We start from the raw sequence: 16,552 nt of genomic DNA, 5'->3' as shown, positions 1-16,552 counted from the left end.
TTCAGAGAGCCAAAGAGAGATAAAGGATGCAATTAATGAAGTAAAGGCCTCAATTCAAAGTACAAACAACCGATTAGAACACATGGAGAATAGAATCTCGCTCCTAGAAGATGATCATTCAAAAAATGAACGCATAGTTTCTAATTTAGAAAAAAAAATCCAACAGCAGAAATCTGACATTGAAGAAAAATGGGCCCATTTTAAGACAGCTAACATAAATATAATTGGAATAGAGGAGAGAAAAGAAGGTGAAACCAAAGGGATTAACAATCTTTTCAAGGAAATAATAGCAGAAAATTTTCCAAACATAGAGCAAGAGGTTGATACACAGGTCCAGGAAACTTATAGAACCCCCTTTAGAGAGGATCAGAGAAGAGGATCCCCACGCCACATAATTGTCAAAATGACCAATGTGGAAGCCAAGCAGAGAATCTTAAAGGCAACAAAAACAAAGGGCCAAGTGACATTCAGAGGCAAACCAATTAGAATCACTCCAGACTTCCCAAACCAAGTCATGAGAGCCAGAAGGGCTTGGAGTAACATATTCCAAACTCTGAAAGAAAACAACTTCCAGCCAAAAATTTCCTACCCAGCAAAACTTTCTATCAAATTAGATGGGGAAATAAGAAGCTTCCACGATAAACAGAAACTGAAGGAATTTATGTCTTCAAAACCAGCGCTAGAGAAAATACTCAAAGAGATTAACTACAAAGAAGAAATAGGTAACACACACCACACCAGAGAAATAAGATTTTCCATCCAACAGACAACTAAGATTGGTTATCTGTGGAGATTCCTTATGTTAGTCTTTTACCTATCTCTAAATGGTATTGTTTGCCTTTATTATTGTTAATTTTTAGGATTTCTAGTTGGAATATTAATATACCTTCAGATATAGCATTTGGAAATATTTTATCCCATTCTATCAGTATCTTTTAACTCTGTTTACATTGTCTTTGGATATACAATATTTTTTTTATTTTTTAGGGAGTTTGTATACCCTTCTGTTGCCTGTGCCATTGAAATCATATCCAAGAAATCACTGCCAATTTCAATGTTGTGAGGTTTTATGACCCAGATTTTCTTCTAAAAGTTTATAGTCTTAAGATTTATATTTAGGTCTTTTATCTATTTCGAGTTAATATTTGTATATGTGTTAGGTAAGGGTCCAATTTTATTTTTTTCATGTAATTATTATTTTTCAACAATATTTAGTTAAAAGATTATTATTTCCTCCACCAAATGTTCGTGGAAACATTGTCAAAAATAACTTGACAATATATGGAAGAATTTATCTCTAAGCTTTTTATTTAACTCCAATGGTTTATATATCTGCCTTTAGAACAGTACTACACTGTTTCAATTATTGTAGCTTTATATGGTTTGAAATAAAAAAATATACATCTTCTAGCTTTGTTCTTTTTCAAGATTGTTTTGGGTATCTAGAGTCCATATTCCATATCAGGATAGATTTTTTCTGAAAAATAAATAAATAAATGTATGATAGCTTCACCTAAAAAAAAAAGAAAAGAAAAAAATATTCTCTGGTAAGAAAGAAAGCAAAAAGAAATTTTGAACTGTTATCTTTTAGTCATCAAAAGCTTGGTATCAGACAAATGAAACTGTTTTGTGAGATTATCATCGTTAATATTGGATAAATTGCTATAAAACTAGATGTCAACCACTAAGCCAAGCATGGGAAGGAGGGATGGGGAGGGAACCGGGTGGGGATCAGGTAGGGGCTAACTGGGTAATGTGTGCATGTATGTCTACAAAAGTATTTTCTTTATACCATTATGATGTATGAATACATTGCACCAATAAAAAATAAAAAATTAAAAAAAAAACTTCACAACATTTAAATTGGAAGTGATTTCTTGGATATGATTCTAAAGGTGCAGGCAAAAAAAAGAATAAACAAACAAACTTCATAAAAAATATAAAAATATTGTATATCCAAAGATAATGTAAACAGAATTAAAAGTTACTGATAGAATGGGATAAAATATTTCCAAATGCTTTATCTGAAGACATATTAATATTCCAAATAGAAATCCTAGAAATTAGCAATAATAAAAGCAAACAATACAATTTAGAAATAGGTAAAAGACTAAAATAGATAATGAATCTCCAAAGATTTTTATATGACCAATAAACACATAAATATCACTCATCATTATCATAATATAACTAATCATTAAGGAAATACAAATAAAAACTACAGTAAAATACTACTTCACGTTTGTTAGGATGGCTACTTAACATGAATTACCTTGCTCCAGCCCTTTACCTTGAGTTTGTTACTATCTTTACTTGTAAAGTGCGTTTCTTGTAAGCAGCAGATGGATGGATTCTGGTTTTTAATTCATTTTGCCATTTTATGTCTTTTTATTGGGGAACTGAGGCCATTTCCATTCAGTGTGATTATTGAGAGATAACTTTTAATTCCTAACATGTTTAGGTTTTATTTCTGTTTGAAATACTGTTTATTCTTCTTTGCTTAGTTGTCTGCTGGATGGAAAACCTTGTTTCTCTGGTTCTCTGGTGTGTATTACCTATTTTGTCTTTGTAGTTAATCTCTGAGTATTTTCTCTAGCGCTGGTTTTGAAGACATAAATTCCTTAAGTTTCTGATTGTCATGGAAGCTTCTTATTTCCCCATCTAATTTGATAGAAAGTTGTGCTGGGTAGGAAATTTTTGGCTGGAAGTTGTTTTCTTTCAGAGTTTGGAATATGTTACTCCAAGCCCTTCTGACTTTCATGACTTGGTTTGGGAAGTCTGGAGTGATTCTAATTGGTTTGCCTCTGAATGTCACTTGGCCTTTTGTTTTGTTGCTTTTAAGATTCTCTCCTAATCCTAAGAAAGGTGGGAATAGATCCACCATATGATCCAGCTATACCACTCCTGGGTATCTTTCCAAAAGGGTTGAATTCAGAGAAATACAGCAACATATGCATACCTATGTTCATAGCAGCACAATTTGTAATAGCCAAAATATGGATCCAACCCAGATCACCATCAACAGATGAATGGATAGCAAAACTGTGGGAAATACACACAATGGAATTCTATTCAGCCATAAAGAAGAACAAAATTTTATCATTTGCAAGAAGATGGAAAGCCCTGGAAAGCATCATGTTAAGTGAGATCAGCCAAGCACAGAAGGAGAAGATACACATGTTTCCTCTAATATGCCCAAACTAGAAAACACAAAGGATACCAGTAGGACCCCAGATATTAGAGGGGAAATACTAGCTAAGTTTTAATGGAAAGATAGGAGAGGAGAAAGGCCGATCTTGATTAAGGAGCATCTTCACCTGAACATGTGTAAAATTATGAATAAGACATGGTTAACCTGGCCAACCATTGGTGGGGGGGGGAGAAAACGGGGGCGGGGGGAGAGGGCACCAAATATAGTGTAAATGTATACTATTTATGTTCAATAAAAAAAATTGTTAAAAAAAAAAAAAAAAAAAAAAAAAAAAAAAGATTCTCTCCTTGGCTTCTACATTTGTCAATTATGTGGTGTGGAGAACCTTTTCTCTGATCCTGTCTAAAGGGAGTTCTATAAGTTTCCTGGACCTGTGTCTCGACTTCTTGCTCTATGTTAGAAAACTTTTCTGCTATTATTTCTTTGAAGAGATAATTGATCCCTTTGGTTTCACCTTCTTTTCCCACCTCTATTCTGATTATTCTTAGGTTAGCTCTCTTAAAGTGGGCCCTATTTCTCCAATGTCAGATTCCTGCTGTCAATTTTTTTCCTAAGTTATAAATTATGCATTCATTTTTGAAGTGATCATCTTCTAGGAGCGAGATGCTATTCTCCATGTGGTCTAATTGATTGTTTAAACTTTGAATTGATGGCTTTACTTCAATGATTGCTTCCTTTATTTCTTTTAGACTCTCTCTAAATTCTTTTTGAAAACCTATATTATTTTTATAGTTATATTCCTGATTTGATCTTCTGGAGATCTCTGAATTTGTGTGTTATCTGGTTCTGATATTATGGGGTTGTGGGCATTCATTACTCTATTGTTGTTACACTTTCCCATGATTCCAGAAGTTTGTGCCTTCTCTGGGTTCTTCCTTGGGTCATGATGACTTTACTTAGGGTGCTCTGGATCTCAAGTTTGTGGTAATCTCAGCCACCACTACTCATTTACTAGGTTGTATCATAAAGTCTCAGACCCAGGGAGTTAATCAAGGCTGCATAAAACCATGGGGGTGCCGAGCTGGGCATTTTCCCTTGGGGAACTGTGACTAGGGTGTGGCATCTTTGCCACCACTACTCTTTCACTGGGTTGAACTGCAAAATCTCAGACCCAGGGAGATTAACAAAGCTGCACAAGTCTCTGGGGATTTCTCCGCTGCAATTTCACTTATGGTTATTGTGCACACTGTTGCAGGCGTGGTGAACTCGCTGCTGCTGCTGCTGCTGCTGCTGCTGCTGCTGCTGCTGCTGCTGCTGCTGGCAATATGGCGCTACTGCCATGCCCTTGGCCATGAGGCTGGTGTATTTCTTTTCTGGATTTAAGCTCTGTTCTGAGTCCCTGGAAGGCATTATGAACTTGGCCACTGGGAGTTTTAGATGTTCTTTTCACTGAAAGAACTGCTAAATTACTCCTGAATAATCCGTAGCTGCTCACTTCAGCTCCTTGTTTGCCTTTCCTCTCTGGAGTCTGGTGCTGTGATGCATGATGGCGCTGGTGCAGCTCTGCAATCCAGGCTGGTTTCATTTCTGGTCTCTGGTTGTTCTTCTAGTTTTCTTTTTCTCTATCCCTTGTGTTTATATTTTTTATTTCTCTGCTGATAGTGTTTTCTGGCTATGAAATGCACTGACTTTGTGGCAATAGAAATCAAGTGTTAGCAGGACTCGTAAATGCTGCTTTTCTCAGTTGCCATCTTCCCAGAAGTCCTGGCTCAGTTTTAAAAGTAAAAATATTTGTGACTATCTATCTAGTAGTCACTAGATCCCATGCTAGGTGTTCAACAAATGTCTATCAAATTCCCTGACCTCCTATGAGGAAGGAAGGTGCGTCTAGTCACTTAGTGTGTTTTCAGACCTTTACGATACAGCTTTTTGTTTACTGTAGTTCCCTCTAGTAATGAGGACACTCTGCTCCTAAGGAATATTTAGGGGAAAAAACCTAGTGCACTTTTCAAGACTGTGAAAAATACAAACATATTGGTGACATATACAAGATACTTTGGTAAATGGATTTTGCCTCAGAAAAATTCTATATCCACATAAATCCACAACATAAAAAATTGAGAAGAAAATGACTGATATTAGATGATTTTGTTTTGAAGTGTAGTTAAGGAAAAGCAAAGATTATTCATTTTACTTTACCCTTCTTACATATTTTATAACTATAAGTCATTCTAAAGTGGAATCTCCAGCATTCATTTATGATAAAGTATCAGCAAATAAAATGGGACAGGAATGTCCTCACATTGGTTAACAGAACCTGGAATTAAAGCCTTTAGCTGACATAACAGTAAAAGGGGAAAAACTGAATACTTTTCCTAAGGATCAGGATTAAATCTAAAATTCCTGAACTAACCATACTTTTCAACATCATCCTGACTGATGGAGCAGAATACAAGATGAGAAACAAATTCACACAGAGCCAATTAATTTTTTAAAAGGGGCCAGAAACATACACTGGAATAAAGATAGCCTATTTAACAAATGGTATTGGCAAAATTTGTTACCCATATGCAAAAAATGGAAATAAATACAATTTTCTCACTTTGCAAAAGAGTTATTTCAAAGATGGATCAAGAGAGACTTCCAGGAAGATAGTGACAGAGAAAAGCGGGGCTTACGAACCCCGTTTAAAACCAATCTCTATTACCACAAAATCAGTGCCTTTCATAGCCAGAAAACACCATCAGCAGAGAAACAAAAAATGCAAATACAAAGGACAGATAGAAAGAGGGCTGGAAAAATGAGACACCAGAAAGAAACCAGACCGCAGTGCTGTGGTCGGAGCTGTGGCACAGAATGGTGTGGGCACCATTTCCCCTTGCAGCACCAGGCCCCAGAGAGGAGGGGGACTCAGAATGGAGCTCAGAGCCACAGAGGAGATACGCCGGCCTCACAGCCGAGGATGCAGCAGCAGCGCCTTACTGCCAGTGGCAGTGGCGAGTTCACCGGATGGCACCAGACCAAGGTACTCAACAGCCCACCAGACTCCAGAGAGGAGCAACAGACAGTGAGCCAAGGTGAGCGGCTGCTGATCAGCCGGGTGGAATTCAGCAGATTTCTCAGCGCAGGGAGCATCTAAAGCTCCCAGGGGCTGGGCTCAGCACACCCTGCAGGGACTCAGAGCAGAGCTCAAAAACAGAGAAGAAATACGCCAGCCTCACGGCCAAGGGTGTGGCAGTGGTGCCATATTGCCACCGGTGGCAGCAGCAGCGAATTCACTGAGTCCACTACAGCTTCATCAGCGCACTCAACAAAGTGAATCAAATTGTGGCCCCTAGAGGAGAAATCCCAGTACTGCACTCCCAGGGACTGGACCCATTGGGGGAGTGGTGATGGCAGAGATATTACACCATAGCCACAACTCCCCACAGGAGAACACCCAACCTGGCACCCCCCATGGTCTAAAGCAGCCTTGATTGACTCCCTGGGTGTCTGAGACTTTGCAATAAAACCCAGTAAAGGAGTAGTGGTGACTGAGATACCACAGACTCGAGATCGAAAGCACCTAAAGTGAAGTCGTAGTAACCCAAGGGAAGAACCCAGAGAAGGCACAAACTTCCGAAATCATGGGAAAGAGAAATAACAGTGGAGCAATGAATGCACACAACCCCACAACATCAGAACCTGATAAAACAGAAATTCAAGTTTTCTAGAAGACCAAATCAGGAAAATAACCGTATAAATAATAGAGGTGTATCAAAAAGAATTCAGAGAGAGCCAAAAAGAGATAAAGGATGCAATCAATGAAGTAAAGACCTCAATAAAGTATAAACAACCAATTAGACCACATGGAGAATAGAATCTCACTTCTAGAAGATGATCACTCCAAAATGAACGCATAGCTTCTAATTTAGAAAAAAAAAAATCTGACAGCAGGAATCTGACATTGAAGAAATATGGGCCCATTTTAAGAGAGCTAACCTAAGAATAATTGGAATAGAGGAGGGAAAAGAAGGTGAAACCAAAGGGATCAACAATCTCTTCAAGGTAGTAATAGCAGAAAATTTTCCAAACATAGAGCAAGAGGTTGATACACAGGTCCAGGAAACTTATAGAACCCCCTTTAGACAAGATCGGAGAATAGGATCCCCATGCCACATAATTGTCAAAATGACCAATGTGGAAGCCAAGCAGAGAATCTTAAAGGCAACAAAAACAAAAAAGGTCCAAGTGACATTCAGAGGCAAACCAATTAGAATCACTCCAGACTTCCCAAACCAAGTCATGAGAGCCAGAAGGGCTTGGAGTAACATAGTCCAAACTCTGAAAGAAAACAACTTCCAGCCCAAAATTTCCTACCCAGCAAAACTTTCTATCAAATTAGATGGAGAAATAAGAAGCTTCCATGACAAACAGAAACTGAAGGAATTTATGTCTTCAAAACCAGTGCTAGAGAAAATGCTCAAAGAGATTAACTACAAAGAAGAAATAGGTAACACACACCAGAACCAGAGAAACAAGATTTTCCATCCAAGAGACAACTAAGATTGGTTATCTGTGGAGATTCATTACTTATGTTAGTCTTTTACCTATCTCTAAATGGTATTGTTTGCTTTTATTGTTGCTAATTTTTAGGATTTCTAGTTGGAATATTAATATACCTTCAGATATAGCATTCTATCAGTATGCCATTCTATCCGTAACTTTTAACTCTGTTTACATTGTCTTTGGATATACAATATTTTTTTAGGGAGTTTGTTTACCCTTCTGTTGATTGTGCCATTGAAATCATATCTAAGAAATCACTGCCAATTTCAATGTTGTGAGGTTTCATGACCCAGATTTTCTTCTAAAAGTTTATAGTGTTAAGATTTATATTTAGGTCTTTTATCTATTTTGAGTTAATGTTTGTATATGGTGTTAGGTAAGGGTCCAATTTTATTCTTTTTTTGATGTAATTATTATTTTTCAACAATATTTAGTTAAAAGATTATTATTTCCTCCACCAAATGTTCATGGAAACCTTGTCAAAAATAATTTGACAATGTATGGAAGAATTTATCTCTAGGCTTTTATTTAACTCCAATGGTTTATATATCTGCCTTTAGAACAGTACTACGCTGTTTCAATTATTGTAGCTTTATAAGGTTTGAAATTAGAAAATATACATCTTCTAGCTTTGTTCTCTTTCAAGATTGTTTTGGGTATCTAGAGTCCATATTCCATATTAGGATAGATTTTTTTTCTGAAAAATAAATAAATGTATGATAGTTTCACCTAAAAAGAAAAGAAAGAAATATTCTCTGGTAAGAAAGAAAGCAAAAAGAAATATTGAAATGTTATCTTTAAGTCATCAAAAGCTTAGTATCAGACAAATGAAACTGTTATGTGAGATTATCATTGTTAATTTTGGACAAATTGCTATAATACTAGATGTCAACCATTAAGCCAAGCATAGGAAGGAGGGATGGGAAGGGAACGGGATGGAGATTGGGTAGGGGCTAACTGGGCAATGTGTGCATGTATGTCTACAAAAATTTTTTTATCCCATTATGATGTATGAATACAGTGCACCAATTAAAAAAAAGTGAAAAAAGATGGATCAAAAGCTTAGAAATTAGAACAGAGACCTAGAGGCTCCTTGAAGAGGGCATAGGTCCAACATTGCAACACATAGGCACAGATTAAAACTTTCTCAACAAGACCCAAAAGTCACAACAGACAAACAGACTAATAAATACATTGGATTCCTCTAAACTCAAGAACTTCTGTAAAGCAAAGGAAACTATCAAGAACCTCAACCAAGAGACAACACAATGAGAGATTTTTGCCTCCTATTCCTCCAATAGAGGGTTAATATCTAGACTATAAAGGGAACCCAAAAAACTCAACACTAAGAAAACAAATGATCCAATCAAAACTGGGCAAGTGAACTAAATAGACACTTCACAAAGAAAGAAATTTAAATGGCCAATAAATGCATAAAAATGCTCAGCATCATTAGCAGTCAGAGAGATGCAAATCAAAACTACCCTGATATTTCACCTAACTCCAACTGAAATCACAATCATTCAAAACACAAAAAACAACAAATGCTGGCAAGGATGTGGAGAAGTGGGAACTCTAAAACACTGTTGATAGGATTGCAAATTAGTGCAACCAATTTGGAAAAAAGTGTGGAGCAACAGTGTGGAATTAATTTACCATATGATCTAGCAATACCACTTCTGGGAATCTACCCAAAATAAAGAAAAACAAACTATCAAAATAATATGTATATCTATGATCATAACTGTACAATTCATCATTGCCAAACTATAGAGCCAGCCAATATGTCCATCAACAGATGAATGATTTACAAAACTATGGGACAACTACACAATGAAATTTTACTCAGCCATAAAGAAAAACACAATTACATCATTTACAGGGAAATGGATGGAACTGGAGGACATTATGCTAAGTGAGATAAGTCAGTCACAAAAAATAAGAAATCAGATGCTCTCCCTAATATGTGAAAGCTAGAAAAAAATGGGTCATAGGAGGAACTCTAGATGAAGAAGGGGATTCTATAGATGACCAAATAAGAAGAGCTAACTGAGAGAATGGGAGGGGGAAGATGGAAATTCTCTAATGCACATGATCTACATTAATAAACATATCAATGTACTAAACCAAACATGAGAAGGAGGGAGGGAGAGGAAATGGGGTGGAAACTGGGTAAGGATTAATTGGGCAATGTGTGCATGTATTTCTCCATCATCTTGTATCCCATTAAGATGTATGAATACAATGCACCAAAAAAATTAAATTCATTCTGAAAGATTGCAATGGTAGACATAGATGCTCCCTCTTATCACGACATCATGGTTAATGTAGAATATTATAAAGAACATAAAAGTCTTCTAGAAAACACACAAGTGAATTCAGCAATGTTGTAGGATATAGGTCTTCTCAAAGTTCAATTGCATTTGTATATAACAACAATAATATGTGAAAATATAAAAAACAAAATCTATTTGCAACATATATTCATAAACATCAAAGTCAATCAGTAAGCTGAACATAAGAAGGGATGGGGAGAGAATGGGTTGGGAATTGGGGAAGGGCTAAATATTTGATGTGTGCATGTATACCTCTACCATCTGGTATCTCATTAAGATGTAGGACTACAATGCACCAGTATAAAAATGCAGTACTTGATATATAAATGTATATGTATGTATATATGCATATTTATATATGACACAAAAATATATACAGGATCTCTACACCAAAAGTTGGACAATGTTAAGGAAAGAAATTAAAAACTAGAGACCCTCAGTGTGTTCATTGATTGTAAGGCTCAACACAGTAGAGCATCCCCTTGATTTATTAATAAGTTTAGTTCCATCTTTATCAAAATATCACCAATATATTTTTAAAATTATTTAGAATTTGTAAATTATCCTGAATTGAGATGGAAGTACAGAAATCCAAGAATGGCTTGATTCTGCCAAGGAATTAAATGGGAGAAATCACTTTCCCTGATATGAAGACTTACTATGCTGCAATCAAGACTGGAGTGTGGTACTGGAGGAGGGGAAGACACAATGAATGATGAAAACAAGTTAGAATGGGAAACACTTGCACAAAAACAGGCCCAAATAATTTTGAGTCAAGTGTGAACAGAAACCAGGGAGGTAGGACAGGCTTCCAAAGGTGGTGTTGGAATAACAGAACAACTTTCTGGGGAAAAAAAATAAAACAACTGAACCTTGACATGAATGACTTACCTAATACAAAAATTAACAGAAATAATCCACAGACCTAAATGGAAAGCTTGAACCCATAGGACTTCTACCAAAGGGGGTAAAAAATATAGGTAAGATAGGAAAACAGTTATAAAAATTGACAGCAAAAGAACAATCCATACAAAAAAATATAGAAAGGACCCAGCCAAGAGAAAAATAGAAGCAACACATTGTAACTCTAAAAAACAAACAAGAGGGAATTTGTTGAAAGAGAAGTTAACTATTTTGACTGTGCTGGTTGGTCTACATGTGCACACATGATAAATTTGAATAAACCCACAGATACACCAAGGGCCTGAAAATGGGGGCATGTGAAACTGATAAAATGTAAATAAACTCCATGGGATATATCCATATCAGTGCCCTGTTGTTCTGTGTTACAGGAATATGTTATATTTATACTTAAGCAACTCATTACCTTTAAAAAACAGTATGAATGGTACATGGACCTCCCTGTAACTTCTTTTAGAAACTTTCAATTAAGTTATTTCAATTAAGTTACTTCCAAGTAGAAACCTAATAAACAGTAAATGAATAATTGAATATTTAAACTGGGTACTTACTGTCATAGTTAGATAAAAAATATCCCTTAATGGAAACATTCAGGTTATATTTAATAGAGTCATGAGGGTTGTAAACTATGTAGTGGATAAATCCACTGTAGCAGACATCCCTGTGGTGCTCAGTAGAAGGGGAGGCTTTGGTTGAAGGAGGTGATCCACTGGGTTACAACCTTGGGGATTAAATTTATGGTTAATCCCCTCCTGATTTCTCTTCTTGCTACAAGCCTCAATGATGTAAGGAGACAGTTTATTGCCGCCGCCCTTCCTTGGCATCTGCACATGTGAACCCGCGAGCATGACTGGCTAAATGCTTAAAGAAAACAAAGCCCTGAGGAGGGAGCATTGTCTCCAGCCAAAGTACTCCTTGCTCTTAGAATTCTATACTAATGGCTCCAATGATGTAAAACGGGATCCCAAAAAATTAGGACTGTGGGAGAGGTTGAGTCCGTGGAAGATAAGTTTTCTAGTAATATGTCTGAGCCCTCAGACTTTCTCTGCATTGTTCCAAGCTGTAATAAAACATAGTCAGAGTTCAGGGGCTGGAGAGGGGATGCAAAGTTCCTCCCTATTTTTGACCTTCATTCTAATCATTACAATAGAGCTGAGGGCTAAGAAGAATCTTGACCCTTGTACTTAGTATGTGCATTGCCCAGAGACAGAGCAACACCACCTGGTTAAAAATAGTTATGACAGAACAAAAGACAGATATAATAAATGTGCAGGTATGAAGTTTTGGTGGTTAAAAGAGGATGGGGGAGGCTAAAGGAGTACACCTGACTGTTAAATCTAAAAACTTCATGTCGTTTTTTGGGGCCCTGTCTGCTAAAATATATTTTAAGTGTTGTTTAATAGGGCAGACATTAGATGGTATTGCAGACAAAATCCGGCAGACATTCATCGCAATCCTCTGGATCATCATAAATGTACATGACACAGATTTCCCTATGCCAACTACATGTATGAAAGCTGGAACCTCTGACTTTATCCCCATCCAGCTCAAAGTAGGTTGCTAGATAGAAAAGGACATTGGACTAAGCCCTAGGAATAGAAGATTCCTAAAGGGTTAAAGAAAACTCTAAAAACCGAATTCCTCAAGTGATTTTGGGTGTGACTTTTATTCTTCTGGAATTTGCCCTCTAAAAGCCATGCAGCTGCAAGGCCAAGGGAAGGCGAAAGGGATTGACTTGAGTCACAAGACCCACCTGCAGGGTCATGGGACTGATTTCAATCACAAAAGACCTGTGATGTCACAGGCCTTACTTTTGTCTTGTTTAGGGTTGGTGATTTACATGTATATTTCACTATTGTTTTTTGATGTTTACACTTTTCTACTAGGGAATCACTGGGAAATAGGGATAGATAAAAAAAATCTTGTTTCTAAAATAAAGTGGTAAATTTCACGAGAGGCAGTTGTCCGTGTCAGATTTCTCTCTCCCAAGTCCTGGGGAAAATCCCCACATTTAGCGCCGAACAAGGACTTGAAGGAGTTTTACTTGGCCAGAGAGGGAAATCGCTGTAGAGAGGCCTCTGCAAAACTACAACCGAAACCTTTGCCCACCTTTCAAGAAATCAGTCCCAAAGGGTCCCGACACCCTGGCAGAGTCCCTAAGTGCTCCTACCGAGCCAGTCCATCACAGTTTATGTTCTTCTCTCTCTCTCTCTCTCTCTCTCTCTCTCTCTCTCTCTCTCTCTCTCTCTCTCTCTCTCTCTCTCTGTCGCTCTCATAATGTCTCCCTTTCTCCACCTCCCATTCCCATGCCCTCAGATCCGATGTGCCTGGCCTCACATGGACTGAACCAGAAACCATATGTAAATAAATCTTCTTTTTTCTAAATTACATGGTGAATATTTTAGGTTATATCTGCAAGAATGCTGACCGGAACACCTACCCTCCGGTTGGTGAAGACAGAATAACACTCTCTCACCAACACTGCTTTGATCATCTCTGGATCTGTGATAGCCAACACAGGCCGCCGACCATTATACAATCTGTGTTGAGAAAGCATAACTAATTAAACCTGACAAGCCTAATTTGATTCCTGGAGGCCTACCCATGAGTCCACAGTTTGATCTTGACATCACAAAGTCAAAAGCTTGTCCATTCAATGTACAACATTAACTTGCATAAGAAGTAAAATATTGCCAGGAGATGATACATTCCTGTAATTCAAGTACTTTGGAGGCTGAGAAAGGAGAATCACAATTTGAGGACAGCTTCAACAACTTAGTAAAACCCTCAGCAATGTAGACCCTTTTTCAAAATGAATAACAAGGGCTGAGTGTGGAGTTTGAACATAGAATGCCCCTGGGTTTAGTCCCCAGTTCCACACAGACACACTCACTCACACACACACACACACACACACACAGAAAAAAAAAAAAAAAAAAAAAAACAGAAATTCTGTCCATATGCCGGGCATGGTGGCACACAGTTGTAATCCCTGCGCTTGGGAGGTGGAGACAGGAGGATCGTGCAGGTTCGAAGCCAGCCTCGCTGGATTAAGAGACCCTGTTTCCAAATAAAAATATAAAAAATAGGTCTGGGAATGTAGCCCAGTGTTAGAAGGGTTCCATCCCCAATACCACCAAAAAAAAAAAAAGAAAAGAAAAGAAATTCTATCCATAGGACTAAATCCAGGAAGAGAAATTTAAGAGCCAAAATATATGTTCAAAGCTATGATAATTAGAAAAATATCACAACTCTTGTAGTATGTACATGTCACTGATACTATTTCTCAAAATATGTGTATCCTTAAAATATTTCAATATTAGCATCAAAGGTTTAACTGAGTGGAAGAGTACTTGTCTAACATGTGAAAGGCCTGGGGGTCAAAACCTGTATTAAAATTTTTAATTAAATTATTTCAGTATCAAGGGGTTAAACTAGTGTTCATGAATATGGAATTATGAAAGGGGAACTTTGGGTCTGATTATGGTGATCCAGTGCTCTGTTCTCTTGCTATTAGATCACATTCCCTTTTCGGGGCCAGGTCAACTCAGCAGACCCTATGATTAGCCATGTTTTGTAAGGACTGGAGACAAAAGTCACCACATAGTAAGATGCAAAGCCTCTGACTCATGCGTGTAGCTTGTAAGCAAGATCATACCACTTCCTCTGCTCTCAGAAAATTTCTAGCAACTCCTAAAGAAAGCAGCTGCCATACTGGCTCAGGTCACCCTTCAAAGTTATTAAGTATATACTACAAAGGAAGTACAGTGGTTTAAAAATATTCATCATCTCTTCTTCAAAGTTAGTAATGCCAACCTAAACAATATAGAAAGACTCTTAGCAACCTGATGAGAATCTATTTTGAATCAAAAAATAAAATAGGGATTGGAATGCATGCAGCTCAGACACAGAATGCCTTTGATTCAATTCCCAGTACCACCTCTCTCCTAAAAATAAAGTATTGGGTTGACGTTAAAAATTGAACAAAACAAATAGAAAAACTGTATACTTGCAGATCGGATTTTAAAAAAATAGTTTAACAATGTTTTCCAACCTGCTTAGGTATATCCACCAGCCCATCTTTTTAAAAAATTAAATTTGATGTTATTATTAATGAGTTTTGCCTCTTTTTTGGTGGTACTGGGATTCCTGGAAGCCCTTCTACCTCCAGGCTACACTCCCAGACCTATTTTATATATTTTTATTTAGAAACAGGGTCTCCTAAGCAAGCATGCGTGGCTGGCTTCGAACCTATGTGATCCTCCTGTCTCTGCCTCCCAAGCGCAGGGATTACAAGTGTGCACCACCACGCCCGGCGAGTTTTGCCTTTTAACTGAAATTAAATAAATGAAGGAAATATTATTGGACATTTATGAGTAAAACTTGTAATATAGTCAAGGGGGGTCCAAAGAAGAAACAAATGGATACCAGAGAAATAACAAGACATTAGACACAAGGTAAGGCTGAGACCCTGGGCTATCAAAGCCGGGGGAATATATATCTTTTGAAGGTTGTCATTGTAATTGAGACTGTGGACCTTGGCACTTGATGACATATGGAGCTGTTGACAGAATAAGCCTCCAAACACCTCACAACATAGAGCTACAGTCTATGAGGTCTGTGCTGAGACTCTCCTCATGTGTTGGGGAATCACATCATCACAAGTCTACCCATGGGAAGTTTTCAAAATACTCACCCCCATATTTTTCCATACTTTTTGTAGCACTCTATGTCACATTTCCACAAGCCCTGGTTAAAGAAAATGAAAAATTTTACTCAGCCATATAAAAGAACAAAATCACATCATTTGTGGGGAACCTAGAGAACATTATGCTAAGTGAGATCAGTCTGTCAAAAAAAGTAAAAAATGGGATGCTCTCCCTAATATGTGGACACTAGGGAGATAAAAGGTCATATAAGGAACTCTAGATGAAGAAAGAGAAACCATATGGGAGCAAATATGGTGACATAAGAGAGAGGGATGAGAGGGGGAAAGAGCAAAATTCCCTAATATGTATGATATGATGTACATTCACAAATAAATCAAAGTAAACCACTAAGCCAAGCATGAGAAAGAGGGAGGGGAGAAGGAATGGGTGGGAATTGGGAAAGGGCTAAATGAGTGATGTGTGCATGTATGCCTTTACCATCTTGTACTCCATTACAATGCACCAATAAAAAAAAAGAAAGAAAATTCATGAATTGTTCTAAAAGTTCTCACCATATCCCTAATGGAAAATAAAGAACTGTATTCCCATTAAATAAGAGAAGCTCTTCTTCATAGGCATTTGAGGAAAAAGGACAGAAAATGTAGAAGATATTTGAAAATAAGAATACAGCCACACTTGTTTCATGGAGTCATGCACATATTGCAGAAATTGTTCTTATCTTTAAAGATTAAGTAAACACTTATAGCTTAAATTTTTTGGATTGTGCCTGTGTTATCTCTAAAATCCTGAAAATCTGTGAATTCCTCCCTTTATGGGCATGTGAAGAAACAAAAACAAAGGGACAATGAAGGAGGTTTCTAGAGATGTGCACACACATTATTTTCCACCATTAGTGCTATGATTAGATATAAAATGTCTCCTAAAGA

General features: G+C 37.2%; 1 protein-coding gene across 1 annotated transcript in view; it reads right to left on the bottom strand.

Moving 5' to 3' along the window:
* Positions 1-16,552, bottom strand: part of LOC308268737 (cytochrome P450 3A2-like) — a gene marked incomplete at its 3' end in the record, with an annotated part of 78,396 nt that overhangs the window by 48,232 nt on the left and 13,612 nt on the right. Inside the window, exons 2-3 of the mRNA XM_080703845.1 lie at positions 15,653-15,705; positions 13,397-13,496 (exon numbers count right to left, since the gene is read on the bottom strand). Of these exons, the coding sequence (XP_080559971.1) occupies positions 13,397-13,450 (54 nt within the window). The 5' untranslated portion in view covers positions 13,451-13,496; positions 15,653-15,705. The remainder of the gene's footprint in view (positions 1-13,396; positions 13,497-15,652; positions 15,706-16,552) is intronic.

This window comes from Muscardinus avellanarius (genome assembly GCF_963383645.1).
Source record: "Muscardinus avellanarius genome assembly, chromosome: 10".
Lineage (NCBI taxonomy): Eukaryota > Metazoa > Chordata > Mammalia > Rodentia > Gliridae > Muscardinus > Muscardinus avellanarius.
Note: the sequence above shows the minus strand (reverse complement) of the source record. Positions and strands in the feature narration are given on the sequence as shown.